A 13377-nucleotide genomic window follows, 5' to 3' on the forward strand; every position below is an offset into this window, starting at 1 on the left:
GGGAATATTTTTCAACTTTTAGTTTATATAATATTATATTATATTCCCAAAAACACATTTTATATTTGTAGAAATATTAAATATTTCAATTATAAGGATGAGCGTACAAATTTGTTTTGATGCTATTAATGCTATATATAATCAAAATTATGGTTTCACTTAAAAATATTTCAATTAAAAGGATGAGATTCTCGAGGGCGCGCAGTATCGTAACTTAATACAAAAGTGAGGGAGTCAATGATAGTTTGATCATAAGAAAGCAGTCATATGCTTGGTGCGAACAAGGAGCCACCGTATTAGATGAAAGTCACATACTGTTATTGTCGTGGTTCGTCTAACTTAACACAATAGTGAGGAAGTCAATGACAATTTGATCATAAGAAAGCATTCATATGCTTGGTGCAAACAAGGAGCCACCATATTAGATGAAAGTCACATACTATTATTGTGACTCATAAGGAGTACTTCATAGAGATCACACATCCTAGTATTATTCTCTCCAAACTTCGGGGTTTGGATCCAATATAATAGTGTTGGTATAGTTGCACCCAAAGACATTATAATGTGTCACATATAATATATTGATCATATATTAAATCATAAATACCAAAGAAGATTTTTTTCTTTCTCTTTATAGATAGAAAAAAAAAATACTTGTTGAAGTTTGAAAAGTGGGAGTTAGAGGAACATACTGTGAACTCTGAAGAGTGAGAGTGGAAAAGCAAGAATGGAAACGGAAAGACGTGGCAAAAAAATCCGATCAAATCACAATTCGATAAACCCATACCAAACAAATCTGCAATCTGAATAGGATTTAACAGAAATTCAGTGGGCTAGCCCAATTGAAATCTCTATTTACCCCATTTCAACATAAGATTTCAATATCATGAATTTTAGGGTTGAAATGGTTGAAGGATCAAGGGTTAAAATTATCTAATGAACACTCCATCCCCAATGTTCCACAACATGTCCTCCCAAACGTGTAATGATCAATCGAATTACATTATTCAATCCCTTAAAATGGCCAATATTTCTAAACATCACATGAATACCTATCTTTAATAACGATTCATGATCAAAACTCAAAAGTGTTACTACAATTTAAATTATTAAAATTATCAATTAAACATCTCCTGGTATATCCGTTGATTTATTAGTTACTGATATTTAGTTGATATATAGGTGTTGGGCTTATTTTGGAAGATGGAGTATTATAAATGTGAGCCCAACAATTGTCCCAAGTCCAATTAATAGAATAATCATTAAAAGCTATATCTTCAGTCAACAAGACATTTACACAATTCATAACCATATTTCATTGTTATATCTACAAATCTTGTTGCAAAAATTTAAGTGATGGTTGAGCTGCAAGTAATAATTTTTGCAGTTTTAAGCTCATACCCAAAAAATCTGCAATTTTAGTAGGATAAAAAATTTATAATCCGATCGAATCACAACTAATTAAACCCATATATCTGAAAAATCTGCAATTTGATGTACGGTATATTATCTAATATATATTTTTCTATTTACACACATAAAAAAAAATGTAAATATTTTTCTCTCTATTTTATTTCTCTCTCTTACTTTACTTTCTCTACTTTACACACATAATAAAGTTGCATAAATTCTCGTGCTGCCCAAAAAATGGTCATCTTCTTTGGGACGGAGGGAATATATAAATGAGATCTCACATTCCAATCACTTTCTTACTTTACTTTTGCTTACAAAGTGAAATAATTTCTTAAAAATTCATATTGAGTCAAAAGGACTTTCTAAATGGTGAACAGAGTAAGTATATTTTAAGACGTTGAAAGGAGGAAGTATCTTAAGAATCTCAATGTTAATTCCCACTCATATATCAATATGAATATTTGTTTTTTTCCCTTTACACTGCATCATACCAAGAGAAAGAATCACCAATATCAAAATTAAATGTGCAAAACATAAAGGCTAAAACTTAATTAAAATAAAATTACATAATAAGATAAACATCAAATTATAATTTTTAATTACTAATAAATATGTCCGATCCATAATGGAGGCATTGAATACGAAAAAAAATATTCAACATTAATGAAAAACGTCGTAATTTACCATCAAATGCATGATAAATTTTTTGAGGAAAATATGAAATTGTTAATATACTAATGGAGTTTTATTAGAAATAATTAAACCAAACAAAAATATTATAGTACAAAGAAGTGATGCAGTCCATACAATATTAAAGATTTTCTTATGGACTAAAAATGTAACATCAATGAAGTAATACATTGCATAAAACGGTATTAAATTTAAATAAATAAAGTGGCTACAAAACCCTAACCCTAACCCTAATCCTAATCCTAATCACTGATATCCATAGTTTGGAAATATAAATCTAATCTTCAAGGATATCAAACCCTAATCCTAATCCTAATCCTAATCCTAATCACTGATATCCATAGTTTGGAAATATAAATCTAATCTACATGGATATCAAATCGACTCTCAATGTTAAAGAGTATTCAGATACATAGCTATGAACAGCGATGTGGTGTTCGAGATACTGTTGCTTCTTCCCGTTCAATCCCTCTTGAAATTGTTAGGTGTTAGTAGAGTTTGGTATGACATCATTGATTCTCCTCAATTTAGAAATTTGCACACTTTGTTGCATAAAAACAAAAGAGATGAGGAGGTATATCTACGGTTTAATTTTGGTCTCGGTTATAGTATTGTTAGTAGAAAACTATCAATAAATCTCCTAGACAACGGGATGTCGTTGCCGTCGCATAACTTCCGTTTGCCTATGGACCTGAGTGTAGTATCCGGGGCGGTTAAGGGTCTAGTCTGCCTAAGTTCTCCACGTATGTTTTACATTGCAATATGCAATCCTTTTTTAGGCCACTTCAAGATTCTACCACTTTCTCCCTTCTCTTCTACTTTGTCATGTTTTTATCACTACAATGTGGGATTGGGTTTCGATGAAGATTACAAAGTGGTGCAAGTGGTGCAGCACCGCAAGTACGGCTGGTTGCACGCGAGTCTGTATTCTGCAAAGACGAATTCTTGGAGAAAATTGGATATTGATCAAGATATGGTGATTGAGAAACCCATAAAGTCGGTGTGCAAGAATGGATCCTTTGCGCACTGGAAAGGGCTCACAAGGGCGCGGGATAAGGAGATTATACTAAGCTTTGATATGAAGAATGAAGTGTTTCGGACGTTTACAATATCACAAACGGGTGACCAAGTACTTGATAAGTACTCGGTTCAGTCGTTTAAGGTTCTTGCCATTCTTGCAAAGGAAGATTGCTCTTTCGTGATCCTTGTTTTGGAGAGTTGGGTGTTGAAGGTTTATGAGTCGAGCGGTGAAGGGAGTGAGGTTGTTTGGAATAATGTGAATGATCTGCAACTATATTCTTTCGGGATGAGCAATGTTCGGAGCAGTGATGAGATTCCTGTTTGGAGGAATGATGATTGTGTGGCTCTCAAAGGTTGTGAATTGAGAGAAGTGATTTTGTATGATTACCGTGCTCGGAAATTAATTGGACGTTTCAAGCTGCCGGAGAGCTCGTGCTTGGATGATTATATCATTGAGTGCGAAGGAAGCTTCATTTCACCTTAGAAGTAGTGTTAGTGATCTCAGGTGCATGTTTGTTTTAGAACACTAATCTCTTCTTTTCTTTTCTTTCTAATACTATGATTTATTTTAGTTTCTATACCATTTAGCATGAGGATCTTTCCACATAACATGACATAGTGTTTATACATATTAACTTATGCTTAGTGAAAATGAAACACATTTTCTTAATAACAGTGAGCTTGTTTAAGTCCTCTGTGTGTGGTTTTAGCATACATATATCACTTAATATGGATCTTGATTATTCATGTGCACACATTAAGTAGCAAACATTATTCCGAAAAAAACGAAAATAAAAGAATAAAAAGATAGATAATCCTCAGACATTCTTCTTGTGATGAGAAGGGGGTTTGTTGGCATCAGGCCAGAGGAAGGCTCCCATTGCGAAGTGTCGTTTCTGCGGGAGATCTCCGTTGGTGGGCAGCCCATACTCTGCTAGGAGACGGTCCACCATCCACTCGGGCATGTGTTGGTACTCCGTCTTGCTATATCTCGGGTAATGCAATGGCATTTTGAACTCGTTGCTCTCCCTCGCTCCCGTCATTTTTTCGATATTAGATGATTGAGATATTAATGTAACAAGGAGGTTGCCCTTTTATAAGACCATCTCTTCTAATGCTATTGTATGTCATGACAACCTGATGATTTACCTTCTTATGTTTTCTGTTATCACTTACACAAATTGCATATTTATCTCTTTATCTTTTAGTATTTGGGTTTCAATAACTCCAAGCATTATGTAACAGAGTTTTGAACCAAAACCATGTAAGAGTTAGTTACTTTAAATGAAAATGATCTAAAAGGCTTTTCATTAATTAATAACCTAAATCAATAGACAAGTTTTAAAAATTATTCAGTAAATAACATTAATAGCTTCAAGTACAGCATTCAACTGATCAATAAATCTTAGTAATTAATTCTAAATTTATCCAAATGAACTATACAAGCCTTTGTATAATTAAGCAAGCGTATAAACAGACACATTGCAAAAAGAATATATAGTTTTTTTTTTGCTTTAGACGGTTTGCCCTATCCTTCTTAATAACAAAACAAGGCATCATGACAAAACAAAGAATCACCAGAATTCAAAATATGCAAAACAAAATACTAAAACTTAAATAAAATCAAATTACACAATAAGATAAACATCAATTATAATTTTTAATGACAAATAAATATGTCCAACAGTACCAAATAGGAAAGTAAATATTCAATATTAATAAAAAAAAACAACGTAATTTAATATCAAATGCTCTTGATAAAATTTTTGAGGAAAATATGAAATTGTTAGTAAATTGGTGGATTTTTATTAGAAATAACTAAACCAAATAAAAATGTTACAAAGAACCGATGCAGTCCAAACAATAAAGATTTTTTATCAACTAGTAAAATTTAAATGTAAATGAAGTAGAACATTGCTTAAAACAGGATAAAATCTGAATAAATGAAGTACAAATTAAAAGGCCATGATGAATAAATTATTATGAATATTAAAAATATTCGATGTGGCTAAAATATAGTCCAAAAATTAGCCCTAATCACGGCTCGGACTTGGAAATATATATCTTAATCTTCTAACAATTTCATAGAGTTGTACAATACTGAGACACAAAGCTATGAACAACAACGATGTGGTGTTGGAGATACTCTTGAATCTTCCCTTATCATCCCTCTTGAGATTTAGAGCTGTGTGCAAATCATGGTGTGTTACATCATTGATTCTCCACACTTTATAAAACTGCACACGTTGTTGCGACGCAACAACATCAAAGATCAGGAGGTATATCTACACTTTACTTTTGGTTTCGATTTTAGACTTTCTAGGAAGGAAGTATTGATAAATCTCCTACACAACGGGACTTCATTGAAGTCGCATGACTTCGGTCCTATGGACCTAAGGGTATCTGGGGCAGTTAAGGGTTTAGTCTGCCTATGTTGTCCTTGTTGGGTGCAATCCTATCCCACACCGGATGAGTGAGAGAAGTTGGATTAGTATATAAGTGTTGTCCAACCCCTAATTAGTTTGAGGTCTTTTGGGTTTAACCCAAAAATAAATCCGTGCAGGCTTAGCTCCACTCAAAGCGGACAATATCAAACTAATGTGCAGTCGACGATCCCAACAACTGGTATCAGAGCCCAGGTGGCTTTGGGTATGTGGTCTCGGTTTGAGGGGAGGTTTGTTGGGTGCAATCCTATCCCACATCGGATGAGTGAGGGATGTTGGATTAGTATATAAGTGATGTTGGATTAGTATATAAGTGCTATCCACCCCTAATTAGTTTGAGGCCTTTTGGGAGTGACCCAAAAATAAATCCGTGCGGGCTTAGCTTCACCCAAAGCGGACAATATCAAACTATGTTAGACATTGCAGTATGCAATCCTTTTCTAGGTCAATTCAAGATTCTACCACCTTCTGTTTACTCTTCTACTCAGTCATGTGTGCCTTGGAATCACAATTTTCTACTCAGTCCTGTGTGCCTTGGAATCACAATGTGGGACTGGGTTTCAACGAAGATTACAAAGTGGTGCAACTTTTAGAGTGCTGGCGGTTGCAGCACCGCTATTTGCATGCCAGTATGTATTTGGCAAGGACGAATTCTTGGCGTGAATGGGATATTGATCTAGATTTGGCCATCCGGCCCATAAAATCAGTGTGCAAGAATGGATCCTTTGCACACTGGGAAGGGCAGACAAGGATATTGGTTAAGAAGATTATACTGAGCTTTGATATGAAGAATGAAGTGTTTCGAACAATCACAATATTGGGTGACCAAGTACTCGGTCCCTCATCTAAATTTTTTGCGATTCTTGCAAAGGGTGAGTACTCTTTCGTTATCCTTGTTTTAAACTGTTGGAGGTTGAAGGTTTATGAGTCGAGCGGTGAAGGAAGTAACCTTATATGGAATAATGTGATACTATATTCTTTATGGGGTTTCAATATTTGGAAGAGTGGTGATATTCCCATTCAGAGCTAGGAATGATGATTGTGTGGTTCTCAAAGGTCGTAAATCGAGTGAAGTGATTTTGTATAACTACCGTGCTCGGAGATTCATTAGACATTTCAAGATGTGTGGGAACTCGACCTCGGGTGATGAAATTATTGAGTATGAAGGAAGCTTTATTTCACCTTAGAAGTAGTATTAGTGATTGGGGGATAGTAATGTAGTAATCCATCTTCTTATGTCTCCTTATATATTTTGTAATAGTATTTGAGATTTCAGGTCTTTGTTTTAGAACACTAATCCTATTCTTTTCTTTCTAATATGATTATTTTGGGTTCCATCTCTCAAAAAGTGATCCAATTAGCAAGAGGAGTCTCTGATTAGCAAAAAGTGATCCAATTATTGTGGTGATCATATATCTCCAATGTTAAGATTGCAGCAAGCTTAGTTAAGTTGGTGAGATCTCTATAATCCAAAGCTCTAGTATCAAAGTCTTTTAAGATTTCAAAATTGCTCAAGCTGAATTTGTTGATATACTACTAGTTTAATAGATATTAAATGATTGAGATATTAATGTAACAAGGAGGTTGCCCTTTTATATGACCATCTCTTCTAATACCATTGTATGTCATGACAACCTGATAATTTACCTTTCTTCTGTTATCACTTGCACAAATTGCCTGGTTATCTCTTTATCTTTTATTTGGTTATTCAATTCATATTTCTGAGCTATAACATATGTACGGTGTTTGCATGCCTTCATCGTCAAACTTAGATCCATCTCAAACCATTTATGCTTTTCTAGATAAATTGATGTGTCATAGTTGCTGATTTTTTTTTGTTTATTAGACCAAAAGGATATAAGACTGCTCCGTACCAAAAAATGATCGATTTTCTGGCCATTTGATTAAGAATGGATGGATCCCATGTTACTCATCACACCATTTGGGCTAAGTTTGCTAGAAATTTTAATATGTTAGAAAGAGGATTTGGGAAGTAAAGGAATTCAAGTTTGCTGAAAATTAAGGTGTGTTATCAAAGGGATGGAAAGAATTCAAAGTAAACAAAGTGATAAAATTAACAAGTTATCAAACTCATATAGAGCTAGCCCATAATTTGGTACTCCAATAAAGGTTACAATATGCCTCTTTACTGCGCTTTTATAATCGGGCCTCGATAATGATTTAAATCAAAGACTAATATAATCATCAACTATTTTATTTAATAAGTTTTCAATTTAATTAATAAATGAGGTGCCTACAAATCAGCTCAGTGACTCGTCGATGAATACCCTTGGTAATTACTAAAAAATATAATAAATAAATTCAAATGTATCGTGAATAAATCATAAACAATTCCTGATTATTTTAAAATAAATATTAAATGGTTATACTCCCCCTTCCATCATTCAATGTCCAAAATTTTCTCTTTCATTCTTCGAAGAATGGCGTCGGCCGTCGGCACATGCTAACAAATATTAGAACCTTAAAAGTTTATTTTTTAATTCATCACATTATTCAACACAATTTCGTTTTCAGAGAACTAACTAATTTTAATTATTCTTCTCTTGCCACTATAGCATTCCACCGTGATCATTTTATTTAAAAAATATACTAACAATTTTACGTGTCCTTTAATTTCTCAATATTAAAATGTGAATCACAAACACTTGGCAAGAACTAGACAGTTTCCAACGATGCTTCCCTTGAGAAAAGTTTCTTGTGTTCAAAACATATTGGTAATGAATTAATGCATCAAATCCCACAATCATGGTACGTGGCAAAAGATGTTGATAAATGAGTATATACTTTTACAAACGTTTTCACACTACAATGGAGATTGGAGCATACTAGCATAACCTTGAAGTTAATAATTTTAAAAATCAATTAAAAAGATCACAAATTTTGATATATTGCACTTATTCAATAAAAATAATTATTTATATATAATATACTTTCTACATTTCATAGTATTAATTGGTTCAATTTTCTTTTTCATTCACCATCATATTTTTCTATAATAAATCTCTCATTCTATTAACTTGATCTCAACCATATCTTTTACAAAATTTATTTATTTGTAAAAAAAAAATTATTATAAAAAAGTAAGATTCCTATTCACTAACTTCTTTCCCCAATTTTTTTAAATTCAAGCCAAGGGATTATTATTAATAATTTATCAACGACGGCTAACAAAAGTCCTTGTCGTGAAATAATTGTGGGCAAATTAAAATCTTCTAATGCTTTTTCTCATTGTTGCGAAATTAAACAAAATTTGATCTTTCCACATCTAACCTGTAATTAAATCATCTTATTTCCTAAGCTTTGTTTAGCAATAGGACCGAACTTGCATAGATATTTCTAACTCATTTTTTATATTAACATATGTTTGTTAGATCAAATTAAAAGAGCAAACTCATTTTTGAGTCCATTCCAGTATATGTAATGAAATGTTACAATTGATGAGTTAATCAGGGTGGGATTAAAAACAATAGCTACACCCAAATATATAGATTAGTCGACCTAATTATAATCATATAAGTAAATTAAATTAAATTATGTGTATAATATAACAGACTCATTGCGTAGTCTTCCTTAAATCCACCACCACCACACTAACATTATCGGCGGAGTGGCGCGCAAGCGCCAGCCTCGTCAGCAAAATCGATGCATCGGAGCAAGCCTGATTCGAGCTCTCCCCTTTCCGAGACTGTAGGCACATCCGAGCCACACCGCAAGCGGTCTGGTCCGAGACAACGTCCCACAGCCCGTCGCTGGCCAGGATCAGGCACTCGTCCTCCCCCGTCCGATCCGTAACCGTCACCTCCGGCTCCGGTATCACGTACGGCTTCAGATAACTGTCACCTGAAATTTAATCATATCAGTAAAATTATCAGATCGGAGCTAATGGCTTGTGAAAATGGTTCTCGTTGTCCCTTGTTCCATTTAAGTTCCATTTAAGATGACACATTTTCGTTAAATTATAATTTTCTTTCTCCAATTAATACACCTAACCACTTTTTCTCACTCCTATTTAAATATTAACTTTTCTTTCCCTCTCTAAATATTAACTTTTCTTTCCCTCTCTATTTTAATACTTAGATCACTTTTTCTCTCTCCAATTAAATACATTAATTAATAACTCCTAAAATCCGGCTAAGAAATGTGTCAGGCACGGAGGGAGTAGGATTTTAGCTTCAGCTCACCTATGGCGCGAGACATCGCTAAGACGCCGAGAACTCGAGGACCGTCCCAGTAGATCACGCGGCCGCCGGCTTCCTCGATGCGGCGGAGCTCATCCGGTCTATCCGGCTGCAAAATCGAGCAAAAAAACAGTAAAATCAGATCATAATTCGACGATTAACTGCCAAAATCGACACGAAACAAGCAAAAAAATCGATATCTACCTTGTGATCGACGGAGAGGGGAATCGCGACGCCGTTCCGGCAGAGAACGGCGCGAGAATCGCCGCAATTGGAGACGACGATCTTCTCGGGGGAGAGCACCGCCACGACGGCGGTGGATCCGACGGAATCGCGCTGCGGAGTGCGCATCTCGCAGCGGCAGTTGGAGTCGTCGGAGGTGGAGGCGAGGCCGCTCGACCACTCCGCCACGTCATCGTCCATCTTCCTGAAGCTCCGCGCCATCGCATCCTCCCACGGCGCGTCGCCGTTCTCGTACTCGCCCCTCACGATCTCGTGCATCCGCTCCTTGCACCTCCTGCTCACGTGCGAGCAGCCGTGGCCGTCGAAAACGCCAAAAAAGTGCAAATCGCCGCCGCGAACATCACCATCACCGTCCTCGCCGCAGAAGGAAGGGCGAATCGCCACCGAGTCCTCCATATCTCTCCTCCTCCCGCACACCGACGTCACGCCGTATCTCGGACACTCCGTCCTCCTCGATCGCTTCACCTCGAGATCGGAGCTCCGAACCGCCGCATCGCGCCGCCGCTTCCCCAGCGGCGGCCGCGCCATCGCCGAATCGGATAGATCGAAATTTATGCGACGGATCTCCATCCTCCCCCTCGATTTAGAATTCCCCTCAAAAGGAGAAGCAGTCGTCTGCGTCTCAACAATTCCAGCCATTGCAATTTACACCGATCTAATTAGTTGATTAACTGATAATTCCCTCAGATTTCTCTGAATTTATAATATCACCACAGCTTCAAATCGAATCGAAGAAGAAGAAGAAGGAAAATTAATGAAGGAGAGTCGATCGAAAATCTGCTTTTTCAATGCGGAAGGGCGGGTTGCGGGCAGCTGCCCGGCACCGTATTGGGCAGGGCGGGGAGATCTGGGCCGTTGAGGTGATGGGCTGATTGGATCTGGATCGTACACGGATTTGTGGGGAAATGAAGCGGGTACAAATGGGGGCCTGCTGTAGTGACACGCAGTGGTTTCCTAGATGGGGCCCGCCTACTTTTTTTAGGCCTACCAATAATTTAAAAAATGCTTTTTTCCCCACAATTTCCAACACGTGGCGGCATCGCTAGGTTCGATATTCGCCTTCGTGTCTCCTTTACCGAGCGCGTGTGCCCAAACAATTAAGATAGATATTTCATCATTTCATGAATTAAAATTTGAGAAGTACAGCCAAATGTATTGATATGATTCATTCATGTTCGAAAATACAACTATTTTAAGCGTTGTTTGTCTGGCAATTTAAAAATGTGAATACTAAATTGTACTTCCTCCGTTACTCATAATTTGTCATCATTTAATTCGACATGAATTTTAAGAAATGTAAATAGAAAGTGAGTTGAAAAAGTTAGTGGCATGTAAGTCCTATTTTTATATATTAGTTTTACAATAAAATGTGAGTGCGAATAAGTTAGAGGAATATGAGATCCACTACCAAAAATGGTAAGAGTAAAAGATAATAAATATTTAGGGACGGACGAAAAAAAAATAAGTGACTAATTTTCACGGATGGAGGGAGTATTAAATTTGTTAGGCTTTCATCGATAAGTTGTCACGTGTATATGCTCTCTGAAATCCATATTATTGATTGGGGGATGAATGTAACCGAAACTATATTTTCTGAACTTTTGAGTTTAAAAGTTTTAAATTAAACGTTTTAGCATTTTTTAGATTGTACCATGAAAAATGAAATTTCTAAAATGGAAACATCATTTCTATTTTTCCATCTCTCTTATTTTAATTTCTTATCACTAACTCATAAAACCACGCTACATAAAATCTCGTACCAAAAAATAAATGTTTCATTTCTGAGCAAATCTAGGCTTTATGGAATATTTAATTTTATTTATATGTTACTATAACATTTGAAAAGCTATATTCTGAATATGATATTTGATTAATTATAATTATAATATCCATGGTGAATTACATCATTTGATAGTTTGAAACTAAAATTTTCAAGTTACAAGACGCTTATTATCCCAATTAAACCGTTTGAGTCATCATGATAGTAATGATAAATTATTATTACTTCTCATTGTAAAATTAAAACACCGTGAATAACTTCCTATATGTAAGGAGTCATTTATGATTTAATTCTCACTCTCCATGTTCCCTCAAATCATAAAAAATTAATTACACATCTAGAAACAAAATCAAATAATTTTGAGCTTAAAGTTGACTATCAAACCGATTTCAATTTTCAATAGTAAAATTTGTTGAACTAATCAAACCGTAAGGCCATTATAAAATGAATTCAGCACTTAAACTATAGTCAAACCAACTCAATTTAATGTAACATTACATATTTTAATTTCGTTTTGGTTATGTAATTTGTGTTAGAAGAATGTGCTCATTTCGTAGGAAAGTACTTGTATTTTTTTTCTGAATTTCCATTTTATCAACTATAAAATCAGGGATATCTCACACTCTTTACCCACATTTTCATGCAATATTATCCATAAAATATAAACACACAATCATCATCTAAGGGCATAGCATAATAAATTTTTCCATCGTTTGAATCATTTTAATGCATCACCTACAACCTATTGATCATAATAAAAGCACTATAGCAAGATTTTTTTTCCCCCTTTCTCTTGCAATAATGGGAAGATATTTGTTTGAAAAGAGAGAGTGGAATGAACGCGCTGAATAGTGAGAGTGTGGGTCAGAAATGGAAAAGGTACGACGTGGTAAGAAAAGAAGAGAGATGTGTGTCTGTGACACGTAAGGGACCAAATCTCAACTCATCGATGATGGAAGGCCAGCAGAATATCACACTTCTCTTCCTTCACTGCGACGCGTGTCCCTTTCTTACAACTAATTCTCTCTCTAATCTATGCATATATACGACTACTTTATTTTAGTCAAGAGTTTTGAAATGAATTGAATTTGTGTTTCCCTCAAAATTTTGAAGTGGGATGGTTTTTTAATTTGTGTCTTTCGTATAAATAACACATTTTATGAAATATAGGTAGAATCGAAATTGTATTTTTGAGTCAAATAGATATCGGGAATTGGATACTCCGATATTCGAATCTAAAATATCGGGTATTTGGTTATCTACTGTCCGATTTTTCGGGTTTCGGGATAGGGTATAGGATTTTTGGATTATTGGGTATCGGGTAATCCGATATCCGAATCAGGTATACCCAAATTTCCCGAATTACCCTATTTTTTTAGTTTCTTTTAAATTTAAAAAATTATGTATCTATTTTATTATTTTGAAAATCAAATGTTATCTCGAAATCCTTCACTCTTAAGTCTCATTTAGGGGTAAGATATGAATCGTGATGTTTATTATGGATGAATGATATGAATTTTTTATTTCAAATAGTTTCTAGTTGTTTTTTTATCTTAAACTCAAACTACTTCGAGTTTATATCAAATTC

At 35.1% G+C, this 13377-nt stretch overlaps 2 protein-coding genes across 2 annotated transcripts; one reads left to right on the plus strand and one right to left on the minus strand.

Moving 5' to 3' along the window:
• Positions 1 to 2521: 2521 nt before the first annotated feature.
• On the plus strand, positions 2522 to 3607 carry LOC125224151 (F-box/kelch-repeat protein At3g06240-like). Its single transcript, XM_048127511.1, has one exon. The coding sequence runs from the start codon at positions 2522 to 2524 to the stop codon at positions 3605 to 3607; it is 1086 nt and encodes a 361-aa protein (XP_047983468.1).
• Positions 3608 to 8965: 5358 nt separating this feature from the next.
• On the minus strand, positions 8966 to 10769 carry LOC125202368 (protein phosphatase 2C 37-like). Its single transcript, XM_048100751.2, has 3 exons — positions 9971 to 10769; positions 9770 to 9875; positions 8966 to 9428 (listed from the first exon to the last, which is right to left on the minus strand). Exons 1-3 carry the CDS (start codon positions 10646 to 10648, stop codon positions 9142 to 9144), a joined length of 1071 nt encoding a protein of 356 aa, XP_047956708.1. The 5' UTR covers positions 10649 to 10769; the 3' UTR covers positions 8966 to 9141.
• Between the last annotated feature and the right edge of the window lie 2608 nt (positions 10770 to 13377).

This window comes from Salvia hispanica, chromosome 2 (assembly GCF_029641045.1).
Source record: "Salvia hispanica isolate PSC_SH4W2 chromosome 2, Shi_PSC_v1, whole genome shotgun sequence".
NCBI classification, from domain to species: domain Eukaryota; kingdom Viridiplantae; phylum Streptophyta; class Magnoliopsida; order Lamiales; family Lamiaceae; genus Salvia; species Salvia hispanica.

What these genes read in the sequence shown, in the direction of transcription:
- LOC125224151 (XM_048127511.1), top strand. Translation starts at nt 2,522, where the DNA reads ATGAACAGCGATGTGGTGTTCGAGATACTGTTGCTTCTTCCCGTTCAA.
- LOC125202368 (XM_048100751.2), bottom strand. Translation starts at nt 10,648, where the DNA reads ATGGCTGGAATTGTTGAGACGCAGACGACTGCTTCTCCTTTTGAGGGG. An exon ending in CCCTCTCCGTCGATCACAAG is followed by an intron (nt 9,876 to 9,970) that starts GTAGATATCGAT and finishes TCGATTTTGCAG; the next exon opens with CCGGATAGACCGGATGAGCT. An exon ending in AGCGATGTCTCGCGCCATAG is followed by an intron (nt 9,429 to 9,769) that starts GTGAGCTGAAGC and finishes ATTAAATTTCAG; the next exon opens with GTGACAGTTATCTGAAGCCG.